The following is a 21,628-nucleotide window of genomic DNA, read 5'->3' on the forward strand; positions in this document are numbered from 1 at the left end:
GCGGGAAGAAAGTGTCGTCTGCTATAATTGGCGCGTAAAATTTGAATAGGAGATTTGACAATAATGGAGATGTAAGAGTTTTGCGCGGAGTAATTTTGAAGTTTCTTTTTATTATTATTAAAATTGTTTGGAAAATCTTTAAGAGTACATTTTGGGGATTGTTTCTAAACCTAAAACTTCAAAGTACCATATATTTTGAATGCGTTTCACTCTGGTTTTTATATTAATTTGAAGGTATATAAGATAGATACAGAGGGGGGGGGGTCCTTGCTCATTGCGTAACCACCTAAATTCACAACAAATACGCAGTTCATATAAATATTTTAGGAATTCGCAAAAGTAATACTCTTTTTGAGTTTCTGATATGAAATATGACAGTCATCTAATTTGTGTTAAAGAGACAGGCACCAGACCATTTAATTAACTTTAAATTAATGAATGTAAAGATTATAAAGACATGAAAATCTTAAAGCAACGAGGAACGGTTGCCAAATACATAGAAGTAGCAGGCGGGTTGTTCTTGAAGTGGCGAAATCCTATGAAAATGACCTGTTGGTACCTTTGTAAATATTTTAAGAAATATACTGACTTAAAAACCCCGCACACATTTTCTTCAAAATGAATGAAACTTCTACTAACAGAGACAGTTTCTCCTTGCGCTACCACCTCACAACTGCTCCAGTTTTGGTGCAATACCTCCAACGCAATTTCGCCACTGAGCACGTTTACTTTTACGTTATTTAAGTTTTCTTCCATGTAGTTAATTAACGAATGCTCTGCAATTAAATGCGAGCGTTAATATCCATCCTTCTACTGTTTCGAGTAAATCTTAAAATTACTCGGGAAATCAGCGAGAAAGACTACTTCCTCATCATGAGTAGCCAAGTACTTCTCTTCAATTTGCTTCAAATCCCTTCTCCAGTTAGAAAATTCTTGTAGGACAGGCATTACCCAGTTAACTTTCTTCACTGGTGACCACGATGCCTTTAAAATGTCAACATTTGGATCGTACATTCTATAACAAGAGGTCATTTTACAAAGATGGACTTTGTGGCGAGGTCATTGTCAAAGTTTCAAATTTACCTTTGAGCAAATCTACCATTTAACGACATCCAGACGTCAACGTAAATCTCCATTTCGCTGATGTTGAGCTTCTTACGCATTTGGTATTCGAGGCAATGGGCAAATTGTTTTACCATATCCGCGTGATGAGTCCATCTGTAATTTTGAGTCCACGCCTACAATAATTTCAATGTCAACGGAAGAATTAAGATTATAAAAATAAATTTAACCAATTAAAGTTACATCCGGATCGAGAAACCATTTGTTCCCAGTTCGGGGGTCCACGACGGTCACTTTATTGTGGACAAATCGCCAGTTATGGACCATCATATCCCAAGAGTAACCGTAAAGTCCACTAGTCCAAGTACGGTAACCAGGCGTAAGAAACTGAGAAAAAGGCAAGAATAACTGCAAACTAAAATGAAGAACAATTCCAATGAGTGGTACAACTCGGTGTAATTTAATAGATTCACTGTTGGACTGGTCATTCTCCTAAAACCAAATTGTATTAGTGAATAAATTAAAAATGGTTAATTCGCCCATACTGTAATAATCTTAGTGGTCTTCCTACAAATTATCTTTGCCTTTCTAAATGGTAACTTTCTAAGCACATTCAATGGCCAATCGTAATCGCAATACAATGGCATAGTCGCGATCATGACGTACGGAAACATGCCTGTAAATTTGAGTTCGGTCAACGACTAAATGTAATTCATAAAGGTATTCATTACCAATGTGAAATATTTGCGAATTCATTAAATGAAATAGTCCGATGAATACGAAACCAATTATTCTTGTCTTATTAAAAATAAGTAAAAACCCTCCAGTCAAGTCCAAGAAAAATCCGCACCAATGAACAATGTAAAAGTCTATATTGTCCCGGGATATGAAATACCTGCAAAGGGAAAATATCAATAAATACGTTAGATGGAGGGAGTCCTATGGTCAAGCGCCAGACAAAATTAATCATACTTGAAGACATCGAAAACCCAATGATTTGACAAGTACACCATCGAATATCCTCCAATCCAATCTTTGTCCATTTTTTTAATACCGGCTATGAAGTATACCAGAAAAATCTGTAAAAATAAAACACATTTAAACTATGAATATTCCCTTAAATTTAAATAGCGTAGTCACTTGTCCTCTCAGCGCAAAATAGTTCCAACAGGGAAAGCTACGATATCCGGGTGTCTTCGACAACATTCCGTGAACTGTCCTGATTATAAAAATAACGCACGCAATTGCTAACTGCAAGATTTTCTAAATGGCATAAAAACTTACCAGCAATTATTTGCGCTGCTGAACAACATCAAAATGGATATTAGACCATATAGATAAGAGTGGTTATTCCATCTTGATTTGTCCAGGAAAAATATGTACCAATATGACAATATGTAAATTGCGCAACTCCATCGAAACGCCATACCGAGAGCGATACCAATTGCACCTAGAAATTACAATTACAAGTATGACTTCTAAAAAAAACCAAAATTAACTTCAACTAACCCATCATCATACAGATATAAATGGCGCACATCCATGGTAATGGTGGAACAGTCATGAAATCGAACAATGGAAACCGACATTCGTCTGGGTCACTCCAACGCGATTTTAATACCGGAAATCCACGTTCCTTGAAGATATCCAGTACCATAAGCAACCCTTATAGTAGAGAAAATAATTATTATGAAAGGACTGTACCGAATTACAAATCGTACAACAGTAATAAGTTTACAAAAATTTCCCGCAGTCAAGTCTCTTGGACATACTAACCAAATAGCGCGCGACAAACGGCTAAATTGGTTGGATTACACGGACGATTCAACTTTGACGACAAATTATTTATCGCCTGCTTCAGACTGAAAGACATCTTCCCAAACGAAAATACGAAGCCCAACTGTACTGGCGAGTTAACGTAACAAAATACCATTGTACCATTAAACGTGACGTCAAACCTCCCTCCCCTGGATTATATTTTCCTTCGACTTTCGAGAGTTTCCATGACAACTATACTGTTAATTCCTATTTTTACCTGTAGTAAATCTTTAAATAATCCTCATTGAAGCTGGGGCACGACCTGACTCTATTTGGCAAAGAGCTTAACTCCTACGTTTCAACACCTTTGTTTCCGACACAAACATTGGATGTAGTTAATCTTATTAAGAGAGATAACTCTTCAATAGGAAATTTATGATAATCAGTAAACACCCACCTTCACGTTGAAAAGAAAAATTAATTCGAAGCTTGCAAGCTGCTAGGAAACACATTCTAAACGTTGACTAAAATTAGCTCGAAATTTTGAATTGGTTTATACAAATTTATTTACAATATTGTTAACGGTACATAAAAAACATTTTACGTTGTTAACAAAATAAACTTTAGAAAAATAAACAAAATACATAAAATGTTTATGTTGATAACAAAAAAAAACTGAACAAAATAAATTAAATTTGAAAATAATCAATTTTGAAGACTAAAAATAATAAAAAAAAATTGAAAATAATAAATTTTGAAAGATACAAAAAAAAAACATTTCGTACCTCTTTTGTTTTCTTGGGTGTAATTTTAACGACGTCTCTCGAAGTTCATCGTCGGTATCGGTTGGTGTGATTGGATGTGCCGGTACTTTTCTCGTAACGCTATACGGAAGGTTTTCTTACATTAAAATCATGTCGAATGAAGTTTAAAATCATTTGTTAAGTACATTTTGATATCCGTAGCGCATTGGAGCAGATTGTCCTTGAAATTACTAAAAGACGCCATGGCCGCTTCCCTTAATTAGAATAATAAAGGGTCAAGAAGTTTAAGTTTCATTCATTAGAAGAGTACTTCCAACATGGGATCAAACCTTCCTCGAGACATTTAGCATCGAGTGTATATTCTTAGAAAGTGTTATTTACCCACTTAGTTACAGATTAATAGGCCTTCTATATTTTGAGTTAGGGCAGACGTTCGTAAGATATGTTTCATAAGTTTGTACGGAAACATGTTTCGTAAGTTTTTATGGAGTTTGTCACGAAGTGATGTTGGTGAATCGTCATACATTCTCGTAAAGCGACGCCTGGTAAGGCTCTGTCAAAGACCTCACCAGACTAAATAGGAAGATGCACTCCAAAACCGAGTGTAGTTAATTCTAGCCTCGTATAGGTAGTGTCATACTTATGGAACATATCTTATAAACTTATGGTTAGGGCAATGAAAGTCTAAAACAATTTCAATCTTACTCTTCAGAATCAGAATTCGCTGGGAAATGGTAGGGATGGCTAGGGTCGTCTACTCCACTAAATCCGCTGGTAAATAAGTAAATTAGGTTATAATTAAGTTTAAAATAAATACGCGGTTTCAAAGACTCACGGTACTACAATTCCCTTGCGACTTCGTCTTACAGGTTTACCAGCCTAAAAATAGAAACTAATTTAAAACAGGGTAAAGTGTAACCGTACGATAACCTTCCATCATTCTTTCTTTAGCAATTCGTAATTAACAATGACTGTTACAATTATAGGTTCCTAAACACGATTAAAGAAACAATGGTTTAATACTTGCCCTGTACGTAATATTTTTTCGGGGAAGTTTGCCTTCCCTAGAACCAAAAAACCTGGAAAACATTGAACGTATTTCAATATGCAAAAAATACGTGAGAATTAAACCGACAAATGTTTAGTTAACAAACGTTTAAAACCCCCTATGACATACTTAAAAGATTACGATAACATTTATAAAACAAATGAAGAATTCTAGTCTTATTTAAAAATGCTATAAGTATATACTGACGATGTTCTTGACGTTGATGGCATGGATTTTGATCTACTGTCCAGACTGACTAAATCTAATGAACAGGGCGAAAAGAACTAAGAATAAGACTAAGAGAATAATTTAAAGGGAAATTTCACATGTGACATGGTAAACATCGCGCATACAGAAATTCAAAAATTTGACTTTGAAAATTAAGCGTAAATGGTTGGGGAAAAATGTCATCATGACCTTGAAGAACTTGTTCAAGGTCACGTGCTCCATCGGCCTATAAGTACTGCCTAATTTCCCCGTTGTGACCAGCAAAATGTAAGACCATTTTTACAAACCACCGAAAAGCGTTTCGGCTCTTGATATTGCGGCACTTGTCTGGGCCCCGTAGGTTTCTCGTTCAGTTACATATTCATTTCTATCTTCTACATTAAATATAATAATTAAACTTTGCCTGTTAAAGTTCTTAATTAAAAATAAAACCATTAGAATTACGTACCAACAGCAAGTCGTCTTGCTATTTCAATATCACTCGAGTCCGAGTCCGACGACATTGCAATTACTTGTTGTAGCACCAACTGACAAAGACGTAACTCGTTACCAAATTCTGCTCTAATTGAAAGCGAAATGATTTCACTTTTTCGTCTTTTGACCTATTACCAGAGGTGGGGGAACGAGTGATTTGCGCCCCCTAACATCGGGGCAAGTTAGTTAACGTTCTTCTGACGCGGTTATGTCTAAACTTGCCCAACAGCGGTGCGCCCAATTGACATTGTGCACCCCCCTCCCACCGAACGCTACTTCTACTTTGTTTTAGAGAAGGCGTCCGGGGGGGGAGGTATTATTGTACTCCCTAAGATTGGGGAACAATATTCAATGCGTTTTAAGTCTAAAACGGCCCAAAAAGGAGAGCGCCAAATTGACGCGGTACACCCCCAAATTAAAATGGTTTTTCCCTCGTGGCATCAACGTAAAATAAAAACCAAATTTTATTTAAAAACATGATATTTTTAATTTTACTGTCAGTTATGTTTAACATTACTACAATCATAGGGAAGTGGGATTAATTCTTAACAATATTAATAATGAAAGAAAAATAAATCACTACAAGAATATGTAGATCAGTTTGGCCTAAAAATTTAAGCAAACAAAACAAAATCAAGCTATTGCGTTCTATAAAAACTAGACGTGCGGCTGGCGTAAAAAGTGAAATACTTATTGATATATAATGACGATTATTTTCTTATAAATAATAAAACAAAAATATGAGAGAATAAGAATTAAACATAACCAATATTTAATACCATAAATACTTTTATCCGACACTTTTTATTTTTAGCTGGTTAATTTTTTTTTATTTATTTTCTTTCTCTAGACTGTATTATATTTTGTATTATAAATATAGATGTTGTATTTAATATAGTTTTAGTCAAAACACGTGATCATCTATCGATCAAATTAAGATTGAAATTTTGCTTCTACCGCTAATGAAATATCATAGGAATCTATACTAAGTACCAGTCTTAGAATGATTGATATATTCCATAGACAAACAAATAAAGGTTACTAGTAATAAATCTTTATTCCAATCAGTTGTGGAAGTAAAGTTGATTGAAAAACAAAAATGCAATTTGCGAATAAATGGCAGCATTCGTAGCTCGGAGAAATGCTTCGTATTAATTATAGCCTTTGAGCGACTTGTAAGCGACAAACATTCACGTGTCGCTCAAAGAGTATAGCACTTAAATCACAATAATTAAGTCTGAGATCTTATAGTCGTAATTTTTTCACTATTAATTGAGTGATAGTTTTTACATAAAATTAATTTGACATTAAATTTATTGGCAGTGTATTTAATTATCAATTATCACCTCTTACTTTCAAATAAATAATTTCTATGTTCAACAAAACCACGAAGTTCACATTTATACTCACGAATATTTAACTCGGGACAATCACGTAACCATAATGGTTACCAAATAGTTTTTTTGAAAAATGTTAATTGAATATTCATGAATATAATTAATAAATTCGTGGATAATACGCAATTACAAAGTAGATTTTTACTAAATGTACTAATTAACTTCGACGTGTAAAAATACTAATACAAACACGATATTTCTCGAGTTAAGCAAATGAAATTATAACATTTTATGATTGAATATTCAAAAAACAAAGATTAAGACGATTTGAAAAAAGTATAACCACTAAAAATGATCTCCATTATTGTACATCTCAGGTTTTTTATTATTGTCAAAAATATCTTTGCAGAATAATATGAATGCAATTAAATAGCAAACTAATGAACTAACGTAATCAAGGGTCTAACGTGGTATCAGGCATCCATTTATGATAAGGTACACCATTGGGTACGAATAAAGGTTGTGGCAAGGCGAACATATCCAAAAGATTGCTACTTTTACCATCACCTGAATGAACGCTTAATGGTGGAGGTAGCCGATATTGGTTAGCGACATTGCTAGACACGGTTGCGCTAGAATTTGGCGGTACCATCGTCTTTATTTCCGATATGCTAGGAGGTAGTTTCAAAGTCAAACTATTCCGCTGATTTGGTTGGTATAAGTTATAAGGATTTGGCGATGGTTCGCTAGTGATAGGCTTTGCAAAATTAGCGTTTGTAATTGGAGAGTTGTAACTGTTCGTTACATTTGTACTCTGATTACTCGTTGCGGAGCCCATACTGTATGTTAAGCCACTACTTGGACTGGTTGTTGTTGTTATACCCATAGGGTTCACGATGTTTGAATTCTGATTCGATGACGTGGCGCCTATGTTGTAGATAAGATTATGAGTGGATGCCATGATGCCCGTGCTGTATGATAAGTTTGAATTCGGGTTTGTTTTTATCGCGCCTACATTCGGATTTGATGTCATTTGCGCAAAGTTCTGATTAGTTGTCACGGCACCCAGATTCATATTGGTAGCGATATTATTACGGGTTGATGTGGTTGGGCCAACGCTGTACAACGGGGTGCTGTTGTCATTCTGACGATTGCATAATGAGTTTGCGATTTGATTGACTGAGGCAGCCTCCGGTATTTGAAAATTATACGTCGAATTAGGCTGAAATGTGGAGGTGTTGGAATAAATATCTTTTTTGGGAGATCCCTCAATTGGACTCCCTTCAAAATCTGCAACTTTTCGCTTGCGTCCCAATTTTCGTTCTTCGTAGCCCTCTTCCTGGCGTTTGGCTTCCATTTTCTTTTCGTATTCCTGCTCTCCGTGGTGAGCGGTGTTCAAATTTTTATGTTGATAAAATACGAGGCTTATTCTCGTAGGGTTCTTTCTGTCAGGATTTTTTAGGGCCGTTGTAGCGTGTAGCTCGTGTTTGGCGCATTCAAACAACACCGAACCATGCGTTAACGCTACGGCTACTCCGCCAATTTCGTCGTCCTTGAAATTAGTTTCGCTGTCCGAATGTACCTCGACAATTTCTTCTAAGGGTACGCTTTCAATTGGCTCCTTCTTGACGTTGCAGAAATAATTGTGATCCTCATTCACAGAGGGAAAATTATAATCATCTCGCGGTTCTCCCTTAATGTTGGGAAAGGAAAAGTTTGGATAAGTAAAGTCCGAATTGTCTTGGTCGTATTTGTTCCCCATAAACGCGTTTTTAAACGATGGAAGAAACGGTGCTTGAACGTTACTTTGTGTCGCGTAACAATGATCCGCGTATTCGTAGGGACGGTTATAACACGGCGCGGTGCTGAACTCTTGTTTGGTAATCGGAGGCTCTTCAGAAAACTCATACTCATCTTTAACTCTCGTTGTAAAGTTGTAATTACTTCCGTAGTTTTGGTCAAAGGCTTCCGTGATTTCTGACTTGACTTGGTAAGTTTGCGTCATTTGTAACGATGGTGAATACGTAGATTGGTATTGAAAGTTCGCCGCGTCTATTTGCGATGGAAATCTTTGGCTCGTATCGTTGTAGCTAAAATTAGGGTTTCCATAGCTGGTCACTGGTCCATATTGTGGCGAACCCAAATTCTGGTTGTTGGACGTAGGATCATTGGAGATAATCATATCCGACTGCCCGTCAAGTTGATCAAGTCTAAAAGGAGATGTCGGTGGTTTGCTCGGTGACTTGGGTTCTTCATCTGCCGACCAACTGGGAATCTGGGCTATATCATTAGGTTCAGGGACTCTGGTATCACGTTTCAATATCCCTTTTTCTTTTGGTTGCTGATATATTATGGTAGGCGGTTTTTCCACTTCCATTTTCTGAGGAAATGTTGATTTCGAAATTGCCTTTCTTTGCAATATCAGCGGCTTAGTCCTTGTCTGACTCGGATATAGAAATCTGGTTGGCGATTGTGGTGCTTGAAAACGTGGCTGCGATTGAACAGGTTGCCGTGGACCTGGTGTTACTTGGTACTGACCAGTTGATAATGTAGGCTCCGAATAGTTCTGGGACTGTTTTGGAGATGGTATTCGATGTAAATGTCTCGGCGGAGGACTTGTTTGACTGGGTGAAACATTCCTTGGCGGATACATGAGTGATAATTGAATCGGTTGAGATGGTTGCCTTGGTAACTTTAATAACAATTGGCTAGCCGGTGGCGGCAAGATTTGGGAATAGGCATTCGGCTGATTTAATTTATAATGGACCGGTGACACTGTGTACCTGGGTGATGTTCGGGCCAACTCATTAATTTGAGGTTGAGTTTGATGTTGTCTAGGCTGTTCGGTGGGTATATGAGAGGGCGGTGGTTGATTTGGAATCGGGGACTGATCAGATTTTTTCATTATTGGTGATTGAAAAGGCATGTGAGATTTGTTAGAAGATTGGCCATAGATCGGTGACTGTGGCGTGTCACTTGGCATGGGCGATTTGGAGGGTGGGTTTTGATTTGGTGATTGAGGTAGTTGCGTGTGTAATGGTGATCGTGTAGAAATATTTTGCTTTGGGGACTGAGGTGGGTTAGTAGAAATTGGTGACTTTGAGGGTGGATTTAAAATTGGAGATTGCGCGGGGGATCTAGATACGTGGACGGGCATTGGTAAAGAAGTGGGCGGTACATTATTCATCGTTGATTGAGGTGGTCTCGTTTTCGATTGCATAGGTGTTTGGCTCAGCGGTGAATGAGAATGTTGAATGTACCTCGTAGGCTGCGTAGTTTGCTGCATCATAGGTAACTGAGATTGTTGAGGATTCATTGGGGATTGCGTCTGACGATACTGAGGTGGCTGTTGATGTTGCACTGGTGCCGAAGGCAGTTGCTGTTGGTGTTGCGAAACTGGATTGTGCACTTGTTGAAGATACAATGGCAACTGAGTTTGTTGCTCATGTATACTCGACTGTTGATAAAGTTGATTATTTTGAGTTTCTACTGTTGGTTGTCTGTCTTGAACGAACGTGGATGATTTCGCTTGTTGATGCATCGGTAGTAGTTGTTGCGTTTGTTGATTCAATGTTATGGACTGAGCAGAGGACTGATGATATGGCGCGTGTGGTCGTAGAAAATTGGCCATATGATTAGGTTCAGGTACGTTTATTGATTGGGGTACCATCTGATTCCTTTGCCGCATGTATACAGGCGATTTAGGAGTACCCTTGGGTGACATGACATATTGATGACGATTTGGCAATTCGTTGGCGGAACTTATTGATGACTGAGATCTTTGCGTGACTTCTAGGCTTTTTACGCTCGACTGATTATTATATTGTTCAAAAGGTACTTGATATGGCATTGAACCTCCTGTCGCAAATGTCGGGGATGAATTGAGCGTATGGATGGTTTGAGCGTCCTGGTTTTGATTATGTATGGATATTTGTGAAGATTGCGTATGTTTATACATATCCGTTTGATTTATAATTTGGTTATCAAGCTCAGATTTAATTTTCGTCGTGGTGTTAAAAGATTGTTCAAACCTTTCACGACTCGGACTAGTTTCTTTCTGACTGCTTACGCAATTATCATCCATGGAGTAACCGGAAGAACGCCCGGAATTTAAGAGTGATTCTAGCTTATTTTGATTCATCGGAAAATTGTTGCCTAAGCTTTGATTCTTATTTTCCAATGAGTTCCGAGAGTTAGAAATGAATGATTGAAAATTTTGCGGCGGTTGGGTCTCAAAGCCAATATTCCCATCCTTACCATCACCCTTTTGACTCGAAGACAACGAGTCGTCAAAATTAAACGAACTGTTACTGAAGCCCCCGTCATCTCTTATTGAACTCAACGTCCGTTTTTCATAGTTGCTAATAGACGCGCACCATTTTTGAACTCCATTCTTACCTCTTTGCGACAATCCGGGAACGTCTAAGCCTTGGCTGTTTGCGAGTCGAGTTTCGACGCTAGTTTTGGTGCTTAAATGATAACTAAGATTGGGAAAAAGGGTAGCTGCTAAGTTTTTAGAAGAATTCGATAACTCTCCTTCATCGAACGTTCTAAATTCCTCGTTGTCACTATGGTACTCTTCGCGTTTTATATCCTGTACTAACGTCCCTAACTGACTACCAGCGTCAGTAAATACATCGTTGTGGGCCAATAAAGACAAATTCTTCCGTACTTTATTACCAGAAGACTTTTCGAAATCAATCGGGAAAGTGAACCTATCTTGAGGAAAGTTTTCCTTGGAAAGATCCTTCTTGGGAGTCCGTTTCTTGTACTTGCGTGGTGATGGCGTACTTGGGCTACAAATGAGGGGTGCTGAACTCGAAAAGCCGGGTGATAACAGACCATCTTTGCACGGAGAGTTCTGAAGACTCGCTGGTTTGCGACCACGTTTTTTACAGGGTCCTAAAGGAGTTCGGCGTATGCGTAGATCCACGGGGTATTTATTAAGAACTTCTAAGGCTCCACTTCTCATCTTTATTGATTAAAATAAATCTTAGCACTGTGACAGAAATCGAAATTTTAGAAATGAATACCTTTTGCATTTGGCCTTCCTCCGTGCCAAATTCATCAGTGTCGTCGACAATGTATAGTGGAAGGACATGCAACTGCTCATCGGGTGGTTTGGCCCATCCACGGTTCTTTGATAGTGTTACAACCTGAGACGAAAGATATTACGAACCGCAAACTTGACAAACACTAATTATAGGCCTAGAATCTAAACGACACTTACAACCGTGCAGCCATTATTCATGTTATGAAGATCCTTGTGAGCATGCGCGCAAAAATCTACGCACGCTGTAATCCCCGAAAATGGCCGACCGGGAAGAAGACCCAAACGACAATCACTCGCCTCTTTCTCAAATTCTATTTGATTGTCGTACGAATCCGGCGCAATTTGTTTGTAAAGTGGCGCGACGTTTGTCGCTAAAAGTTGAAGCTTATCCTCTAGTTCTTGTTCCTTAATAAAATAAAAAGAATTTGGTTACAACTTGGAGTACTTATTCTCGAACATAATTGAACTTACTTCTGACGATTCGGTTAATTTGAATTTCCTGGATATTTTACTTCTCGCAAATTTGCAACCGTTATAGTACATGCTCCAAGAGCACCCAAAGGAAAATGAAGCTCCACATTCGTCCTCGTTGACACCTTGGCAGGCGCAAGTTCGTCTAATCAAAAATTGACAAGTTGAGTTAAATCACAATTACACGAAAACCGCAACAGGAACTCACTGTTCGTTAGTAGCGCAACGCCTTTGAGTAGGAATACCAAAATTAACCGTTTTGCGCACGATAACGTTGTACAACTCATCAGCTTGTTTTTCTTCGACACCTTCCCAAGCTACGATACCAACAACCAACCAAGCGGTTGGACATTTGTGTCCCAAACGATGTCTGGCCAAAACTAGTAATTTCTCTTCGGCACCAGACCTACGAATTATCCATTTCGCTATGGGACATCCTTGCGAAGTTTTCCCTTCCTTACCAGTGTACAGTAGTTTTTCGATACGAATTGCTGGTCCCGTTTTACCCAATCTGCATTTTAACATAAAGTCACCGCGTTTCAAATTAAAAATTAAGTTAATCTTACCTAGTTTCCATCGTTTTGCGTAACTCCTTTATGTTTTCAGCGTATCCAAGATGCGTATAGTAAGGCGCTCGTTCCGGTGCTAAAATCGTATAACCATGATTGTTTATCGTAATAAAGAAATTAAACTAAATACAAAATGTTTTTTCAAAATAATGAAAATTAAGTCATTTGCGTGAAATGTAAAGCCGTACGATATATATATCCTTTGAACCAAATAAATCTGATTTCCATTAAGGTGTTTAGTTCATGAATAATACAGACTTATACCATTAGCTCTTATTCAGTATCACATGAGATATAACAGGAAATCGTCTTATAATCCAAAATCAGCTAATTCAACCTCATTGGACTATTATAATAATCGATGAAAGTGATATGTCTATATCATAAGTTTATAAGATATGTTCCTTCCATAAGTATGAAATTGGATACTGATAGCTTGTCACGAAGTGACGTAGGTCATAGATTCTCATAAAGGGACGCCTGGTCAGGCTTAGTAAAAGAATAAATAGGGAGATAGTCATACTTATAGAACATAACTTATGCTATGCATAATAGTTTGGTAAGATTAGGTTTCCTAAAGGCGTTTAGAAGCAAATATACGAAAAGTATGTTAATACTTCACAAAAAAATATCAAATGAAAATAAGTTTGGATAATATGCTTTTGATAAGGAAAGCATGAGCTCTGAAAAGAATAAAAGCTTCACGAGCTGTAAATAACGCGTTCTGATTGGAGCTGGGGGTCTTATCAAAATAAATAATTTACTATTAGGCCTACATTCAGTTATCTATTCCAGAGTTTATCGATGACTTTATTTTAGAGTAGAGAATGAAGGCGTATCCCGAGACGAATCTTCCTGGATTGAGTGAATAGTGAGCAGATGTGACCTGGCTATATATATATATATATACACGTATATACGACGTTAGTAGACAGGCTTTCGCGAGTAAATAGTAATTGCATTATAGTTATGGTAGGCCGGTTGCCGACGGCTGTTTCGCTTCGGCCGCCCATCTGCCTCCACTACAGTTATATCGTGTTTATATAATATTAAGGCACCAAATACGCGATTAAGCTAATGAACTAAATTCGAACGTGCCGGAAAAATCACTAGATTAAATCCTTCCCTGTTTGATGTTAATCGATTTAGTTAATGATTAAACTAAGCTAACGCCGAGCTAAACTATTAAATAAACGCGCCTTTTTATTCTGGTCGTGAATTTTGACATATTAAATCACAATCGAACCTCTAAAATATGTGTCACGTGGTCTATTAGTAAATAAAAATCTTACTAAAAATTAAGAGAAGCCAAGCAAACTATACAGGGTGTTTCTGATAGGTCTGCCATAATTTCTTAATTAAATTTAAGGGGTCATCCGTAAAATACTTTGGCCAATCTTAACTTTAAAACAGTGGCCTGGACTGCAAAATGGAGATAGAGAAATTTCGACACAAAATCGTTATGGGACGCTTATTAGTATATTCTATTACACCTTAGATTGTCAGCGCGTACGAAGCTACGGCGGAATGTTTTGCTATGCATGAAATTAGTAGTGGATGACAGGTGTAATAGACATAATCTTGGCAGGCTTCTCAACTGCTGTTAAAACTGTGGTTCCAGCTTCAAAAGTTTTGAAACGGAATTTGCGTTGTTAAACGAGGGGGAAAAATATAAGAAATTTTCAACAATGATCATAAAATCCCGATTAAAAAAAATAATAATAATAAAATAAATAAATAAATAAATGAAGCGCTCAATTAACAAAATCATTATAAATTATAAAAAATATCTAAGTAATAAAATGATAAATTAATTAAACATAATAAAATTTACAACAAAGAACATCGTAACAAAATATAATAAAACCACAGTCCCAGCAGTTGAAGAAGGCCTTCCAATTACGTACTCGATTTAAAATTTATATGAAATGTATATAAATATAAGAGAAAACAATTTTGTATAATATATACGTATATATATAAATAGAAACAAACATGCAGGATATAATTTAACCAAATGTATATATAAGAAACAACGTAATAATAATAAAGAGGGTTGTGTATAAAATGTTTAGAGCAGAGAGGGGAATGTGTATAAAGTTTTCAAAAAATATTACGGATATAGTGTATAAAGCCAGATAAGGTAGTATTGGGGGTATATATGTACGATTTTATGAAATATTTCTAACTCCCCCAAATATACAACACCATCGGTAACGTAGCGTTTTCGTTAGCTATTATGTACTAGAGAGATGATAACGGTGGGTATATGGTAGGGTGATCGAGCTTGGTTGTATGTATGTTATATAGTATAGAGATGGCAGCTGTATTCTATATTGTACGCGAGTTATCCGAGCAGAAATTGTGGCTCGTTACTCATAATATCTTTCAAGTTTTTAGAATGATTCATACGTGACTCATCTTTCGTGTCCCAAAGAATAATACGAATTAAGTACAACTCGTCCGTATATCATGATTAAAAATTTTCATGATTTATGTAAAATATTTTCACTGGTGTAAATAAGTATGCAATTGTCATTGGTTGAATTTTCAAAATAAAAGCAAAAGTTTATGAGATACGTTCCATAAGTTTGTCACTGATTACTGACTGAGTGTAATCTGCAACTCTCGCTTCCGTCGTTCTCGAATTAGCTCTCAGCAAGAAGTGATATCTAGTTTATTAGGGAGAAGGTATAAATTCGCCACATTTCCAGCTTTATGTCCAGTCCAAACGTAGCCTCTAAATTACAACCAGCATCTCATAGGTTCTTGAAAACTCACGTCAGCGCGACGCGAATGACGAAAATTACAATCATATTTTCCGAGGCGAAATAACCCGGCGGCCTCCTTTTACGTCCCCCTTGTATTTTGAAAGGGGGACTGGGACTATGGCGCGCCAATACTTAGGCATCTTATACCTTCTCCCTAATAAACTAGATATCACTTTTTGCTCTCAGTAAGTCTCTAGCATTTGAAACCTCTTAAAAAAAAAAGGTCTCTAGCATTACGAAGTATAAGTAGTGTTCTACTTATGGAACATATGCTTATAGATACCTCCCCTTTCTGGGGTTCTTTCTCGAGACTGGGGATTGAGCGTAGGACTTGATCAGATTTGATGTTTAGCGGTTGACTTGAAGATGAATTTTTTTCCGGTTTTAGGGGATTATTTAGGGCTGCTTTTATATAATAGCTAATTGACCAGTGAAATTTTTACATAAATTTTGAAATATTTTTACAATACAGAGAAGTATAGAAATACAGTAACATTATGTATTTTTAAATTATTTATTTCGGGGGTTTATTGGTCATACAAACGATTGTTTTTTGTTGTTTTTTTTCTTTTTAAAGTTTATTTTTTTTTGTGTAAAAAAATTAAAATTGTGTACCTTTATATTTATTTATTTATTTATTTGAAAAATCATCTATGTTTTTTATTTTTTTCGGTAATTTTTCAAACTCGTGATTTATTTATTTTTTGTTGGTTTGTTTGTTTGTTTGTTTACGATCCGATCAATGACTTTATATATGTGGACAAAAAAATACGTTGGATTTTTAATATTTGTCGTCAGAAAAATCGCAATTTTTTTTGTAGTAATATTAGTATTATTTAATTTATATCTAATAACCTTCGTTTGTTTGTTTGTTTATCAATTTGTTTACGTCTCCAAGTACCTATCAGTTTTAAGTAACTGGGAGAGAGAATGTGCACATACATGTCATCATGGTTTTTTTTTTTTCGATAAAGATATGAAGGAAATTTTATGGGGGGAGAGGGGGGTTTGAAAAATTGGCAAAAATTGGATTTTTGGGGGAAAGGGGTAAATTGTCATTGTTTTCTTCATTTTTAAAAACATACATACAAAAATTAATTTTTTTATTTCTCTTAAATGTCTTCACCTTATCTTCTTCACACTTCTTTTCCGCCGCCGTCATTAAACTATCCAAGATATTGTACCATTTAATTTTTTTTTATTAATTATTTTCATTCGATTATTTCCGTTTTCGTTTCACTGCTACCTTATCAATATCCTTCCCAAAATTCCTCGCTGTATAAAAAATTCATGGCATAATATCTCACGCAAATATCGAGAATTATTTCTTGTTAACACCAACACTAGGCCTACGTTAATGACAATTTATTCATTTATTCATTTATTTTTTTTTCACTAAAAATTTATTAATATTATTGGTTAATTATTATTTTTTGTCTTATTTTTTATTTATTTTTTGTAGAAAACACACAGAGAAAAGTTATGATTTTTTTTTATACACAAATACAAAAGTGAACATCGTATATTTTCTGATGATTATACGAATGCTATTTATTTTTAAACCATATTTATATACGATTTAGGGTTCCATCCTTTCCCCCCCCTCCTTTCTTGGTAAAGGGTTAATTAATTCTCGCAGCCCCCCGGACCCTGATAGGGTGAAACTTTCAAAGAAGTCTCCCATTGGAGGAAATATCTTTTATGGACAGCGAATTACAAAATTATTTTACGAATAATATTTAATATTTTATTTTTTATTTTTTATATCTAGCCTGCAGGGCTTTTTAAGAATATATATCTAATTATTTATTCTATTTTTTATTGACTGTGGATTTTTCTTTTTTTTTTTTCAAATATTATTCACGTGTCCCTGAGTTTAGGAATGACGCAAAAAGACGGGATTTAAAACCATATTCATGGAAACGCCCATGAATGTTTTTTTTTAAAGATATTTTTGGAAGCAATATAATTAGCGTAGCTTATTCCTGATCAGCGCCACCCACCCATAGCGGCGACTTTGAGAACTACTGTAAGCGGCAAGCCAATCAGATGTCGCTAAAATCTGGTGACGTCACTGACTGGCACTCTCGGTGGGGTCTTACCAAAAATGACGTCACCAGATTTTAGCGACATCTGATTGGCTTGCCGCTTACAGTAGTTCTCAAAGTCGCCGCTATGGGTAGGTGGCGCTGATCAGGAATAAGCTACGCTAATTAAAATAATTTTAATTAGAGTTCTAAGCTTCACGTGATTCAATTTAAGTTTCTATACGATTTTTTAAGTTAATTTTCAGATTAAATTAATTAGGCTAATAATGCGTAATCCAAAAACATCGTATCATTTTTCAGGGCGTTTTCAAAAAAACGGTTATTAATTAATTAATTAATTAACTAAAAATATTAATAAAGGTTTTTAGGTTAGGTGGTTTGCGCTTAATCAGAAATTGTTTGTTGCCGGGGAGATTTTCTAAAAAAAAAAAAAAAAGAAAATAAATGTACACTAAATATTAAAATATAAAACCTGAAAGCTGGTTTCTTTATTAATAAATCTATTAACAAATTTCGATCTGAAACTAATTTCGCTAAACGGTATTTTTTTTTTTTTTTTTTTTTTTTGAAGGTTAGGATATCGGTCAGTTATAACCTAAAATATCATTATTTACAATTAATATTAGAGCGCGGGAAAGAAATAACTAAAAACTAAAAAAAAAAAAAAAAAACCTTATGATTTTAAAAAATTTCATAAATTAAAAATGATCATTAAAACGAGTAAGTAGTTAATGAGGTAGTAACAAAAAAAAAAAAAAAAACTCGAAACAAATGAGGTATTTGTGTAAATTAAAATAAAATGAGTAAAATTAAAAATAATAAAGCTGATTTTGGTGGTTTTTAAACTCGGAGACAACCGTAATTGTGGACTTATTATTATTGTGTTTTTTTTTTTGTTTATTTCGTTATTTAATTTGTTTTTTTTTCATTAATCTGGCACAATGTTTTGCATACGTTTTCTTATGAATTATTATAATATAATTTGAAACTCTCGCACTATTTATTTGTTTTATTTATTTACGAAACTAGAATTGTCCTTTTTGTGGCCTAAAAATAATTTTGACACTGTGACACGTGTGTTTCAAGATATTATAAAAGGACAGGGCAGAAGGGGTCTAGTTTTGAAAAATTTTTGGCACATATTATCTTTACTGAAAAACCCCCAAAAATACGCTCGATTTCAAAAAAAAAAAAAAAAAAAAAGTTAAATTCCCATGGGGGGCCGTGACACGAAACATTTCGCAAAATATAATCTATCTTCTTAACTATATTTTTGGTTGTATTATCGTTAATATTTTTCGTTTTTTTTTATATTTTTATTATTAATTAAAATTGTATTAATTGGAAGGCCTACGTGGCTGCTGGGAGACTGGCTGTGTTGTGATGTTGGTTGTTGCGTAGTTGGGGTGGTTGGTGGTTGTACTCACGTTGTTCTTCGTTCCCGTAACAGTCACAAGGGGGCGCGTCCAGTTTGGTATTGTTGCGGAGTCGTTCCAAACGGTCCCACCAAGCGGGCGCTTCTTGGATGGCCGCGTGGTGGTGGTAGGGGGGCGCCACGGGTTGGAACGTTTGGTGTTGTAGGTGAGCTCCGTGGTGATAAGGGTTCGCGGGGTTTAGCGAAGGTAAAAACTGCGTCGCGTTCAAGTTTCGGTAAGCGGTAGCCGGTAACCCTAAAGGTCCGGTTATGGGCGGACCCATCAAGGGGGACGAAACGGACTGAGGCGGACCCATGGGTAGGTTGCCTCCGGATGTTGGCGGTACGACGGACATTGACCCGGATATCGAAGACGGCCCTATCGAGGAAGAGGAAGAGTACGTAACGGAAGACGGGGGGAGGCCTATGGTCCGAGAGGGTTCCAGTTTGTTCATGTCCGCCGCGATAAAACCGCCGCGCGAGTCTACGATACGACCACCATCTACGCTATGAAGAGGGCCTCCCCCCGTCAGAGGGGCCCGGCTAGAGTTATTAATACTGTTGGAGACGGACGAATTATCCGTCGACGCCAAAGGATACGAGGAAGAACTAAAGGCCAATTTCGGTTCGCGCGCGTCGCCGGCGAGGCTCGTCGTTAAACGGTTCGAACCGAAAAGGTGTGAAACGGAAGGCAGGGAAACGAAGGACGAAGAAGAAGAGGTTGTAGAACAAGAAGAAGAAGGCGCTAATGTGTTTAGATTATATGTATTGGTAATACTTGTAAATGTATTCATAGATGTGGTCGTACTCGATAAAAAAGGCTGCTGTTGGGTTTCATTCGCGGACTCTAGCGTAGAGTTGTTGTTGTTCGTATTGGGAGCGTTAGTCCCGTCAACTCCGGGTCCACCGCCCCCAGGGGGCATGCAATTATTCGCGCTTTCGGCCCCTCCGTTACCACCACCGGGAACCGTTAACGAATCCGAGGTCGATGGAGGTCGCCCACCACCGCCCTCGTATACGCGAGGCGAGGACGGCGTATTCGGGGTAGGCGCTTGACGAGGGGACGATTGTTGTCTTTGGTAACCGACACTTCCGGCTGTGCCATTACTGGTTCCGTTATCACGGCCAGAATTAAGCGAACCGTAGGGCGACTTCTGAGATCCGAACGACGGCGAGTAGGCTCGATTCCCTTGCTGCTGCTGTTGCTGTTGTTGTTGTTGTTGTTGTTGTTGTTGTTGGGAATTAGGTTGCTGCGGCTGGAAAGACTGAGCGGAAGAAGAGTTGCTACTCGAAGGCGAGAACGCGTTGCCCGTACCGTTGTTACGTGTACTGTCGAACGTGTCGTCGCCCGATTTGCCGTTGTTGCCGTCTTGCGCGGAATCCGAACCGAAAAAGGCACCGTAACTCACTCCGTTCACTCGACCAGCTGCCGAAGATTCTTCCGGATTGTTGTACCCGCCAGTTTGATTAGGCTGCGCGTTATTGCCGAATCCAGAATCGGAACCTCTGGAATACGGTCGCGAACCGCGCCGGTTCGTCTCTTTCGGCCCGCTCCCGTTGGAACCGATGGTCGTGGGCTGACTATTCCACGGGCCCATGTCGTTGCCCATCATATGCGTCGGTGGGAAGGTTCCTCCAACCATCGCCTGGGAGATGGGAGTCAGAGACGAAGGGCCGTGATGCGCGTTTGAAAATGGGTGGGAATCTCCTTGCACGACCATGGGTTGTCCCAATTCCGTTAAGACGCCGCTAGGTTGCAGCGTCGAAGGGTAACTGACCGGAAGACCACCGATGTCCTTTTGGTTTTGTCGACTCTGAATCAACGATTTTAAGCGATTGTTCATCATTTGATGCCGGTTGTTAGTCACCGACCCGTACTCGTCAACGTTATCGTCCATTGTGGGCGGCAAATGACCGTTGTTAAAGGGGGGTGGCTGATAACCGCCACCGAAATGCGGAGGCAAGTCGTACATCGAGTTCATGCCGTCCCCGGGACCACCTTTTCCCGAACTATATTCCATTCCCGCAAAGCCACCAATCTGAAAGATTTCGAAGAAACAAAAGGTTAGAGCATTGACAAGGCGATACAAGGACGTTAAATAAATCGCACAAGACTAAATACTCAATACGATACAACGGCAAAGCGGTAGACCTAGTATTTGAATTCGTTCGAGGACATGGCTAATCTTAGGTCGCCATATCCTCCCGTTAAATTCAAACTAGGCTTAATAGGTAGGTTCACAAATTTCAACGCGGAAACTTTTTAACTCAGGGGCTATGCCTGATTGAAGGCCTTCTCTCTTAAACTGCCAGGGTGTGGGCGTGCAGAGAGAGCTCATACTAGATGGCGCCAGAGCTGAACCTACCCGTACCGCCATCTCAGTTAAGCGTAAAATATTAGAGAGATTAAGTTTGCGCCTAAAAACTCTAGCTCAAACGACGAGTGTAACTTGACCAAAGATGTCAAGGAAATGGTTAAGAGATACGCCAGGCATTTTCGCTGGTAGTTTTTGATACGCGAATTTAATCTCTCTAATAACTCACAGAGTTCGGGGAGAGAAAGCCCAAAATCGGGTGTAGCCCCCGCGTCGCTTCCTGGTGGAAATTGGTAATCGACCTAAAGAAGAAAAT

The 21,628-nt window shown here is 37.7% G+C and overlaps 2 protein-coding genes across 9 annotated transcripts in view; both read right to left on the reverse strand.

The window, feature by feature from the left end:
* Positions 1-261: 261 nt before the first annotated feature.
* On the reverse strand, positions 262-4,737 carry GC (gamma-glutamyl carboxylase). Of its 2 annotated transcripts, XM_089847062.1 has the most exons (16): positions 4,420-4,737; positions 4,290-4,355; positions 3,770-3,838; positions 3,606-3,704; positions 2,839-3,538; positions 2,572-2,727; positions 2,347-2,512; positions 2,203-2,281; positions 2,035-2,141; positions 1,794-1,957; positions 1,608-1,738; positions 1,306-1,554; positions 1,084-1,238; positions 840-1,015; positions 640-776; positions 262-559 (listed from the first exon to the last, which is right to left on the reverse strand). In XM_089847062.1, exons 5-16 carry the CDS (start codon positions 2,993-2,995, stop codon positions 467-469), a joined length of 1,770 nt encoding a protein of 589 aa, XP_089703188.1. In that variant the 5' UTR covers positions 2,996-3,538; positions 3,606-3,704; positions 3,770-3,838; positions 4,290-4,355; positions 4,420-4,737; the 3' UTR covers positions 262-466. The 2 variants fall into 2 exon arrangements, with proteins under 2 accessions (XP_089703188.1, XP_089703189.1); XM_089847063.1 differs by lacking the exons at positions 2,839-3,538; positions 3,606-3,704; positions 3,770-3,838; positions 4,290-4,355; positions 4,420-4,737 and adding an exon at positions 2,801-2,836.
* Positions 4,738-5,796: 1,059 nt separating this feature from the next.
* Positions 5,797-21,628, reverse strand: part of Tet (Ten-Eleven Translocation (TET) family protein) — a 74,975-nt gene continuing 59,143 nt past the window's right edge. For 4 of the 7 annotated variants that reach the window (XM_089847268.1, XM_089847266.1, XM_089847272.1 and 1 more), the window contains 7 exons: positions 19,011-21,036; positions 12,762-12,840; positions 12,404-12,706; positions 12,196-12,340; positions 11,902-12,129; positions 11,705-11,827; positions 5,797-11,643 (listed from right to left, as the gene is read on the reverse strand). In XM_089847268.1, coding sequence (XP_089703394.1) covers positions 7,126-11,643; positions 11,705-11,827; positions 11,902-12,129; positions 12,196-12,340; positions 12,404-12,706; positions 12,762-12,840; positions 19,011-21,036 — 7,422 coding nt within the window. In that variant the 3' untranslated portion in view covers positions 5,797-7,125. Of the gene's footprint in view, positions 11,644-11,704; positions 11,828-11,901; positions 12,130-12,195; positions 12,341-12,403; positions 12,707-12,761; positions 12,841-19,010; positions 21,037-21,541; positions 21,615-21,628 lie in introns of all 7 variants that reach the window. The other 3 variants (XM_089847269.1, XM_089847270.1, XM_089847271.1) reach the window with 1 other exon arrangement.

Source organism: Phalangium opilio, unplaced genomic scaffold, assembly GCF_054372755.1.
Source record: "Phalangium opilio isolate 3A_F unplaced genomic scaffold, DU_Popi_V2 ptg000082l_1, whole genome shotgun sequence".
NCBI lineage: Eukaryota > Metazoa > Arthropoda > Arachnida > Opiliones > Phalangiidae > Phalangium > Phalangium opilio.

Bases quoted from the DNA above. Each gene is read 5' to 3' on its own strand.
- GC (XM_089847062.1), bottom strand. From the start codon at position 2,995: ATGGTATTTTGTTACGTTAACTCGCCAGTACAGTTGGGCTTCGTATTT. The intron at 1,239-1,305 runs GTAACTTTAATT...AAATTATTGTAG, and splicing joins AATGGTTTCTCGATCCGGAT to GCGTGGACTCAAAATTACAG. The intron at 1,016-1,083 runs GTAAATTTGAAA...CTCTTGTTATAG, and splicing joins AATGGTAGATTTGCTCAAAG to AATGTACGATCCAAATGTTG.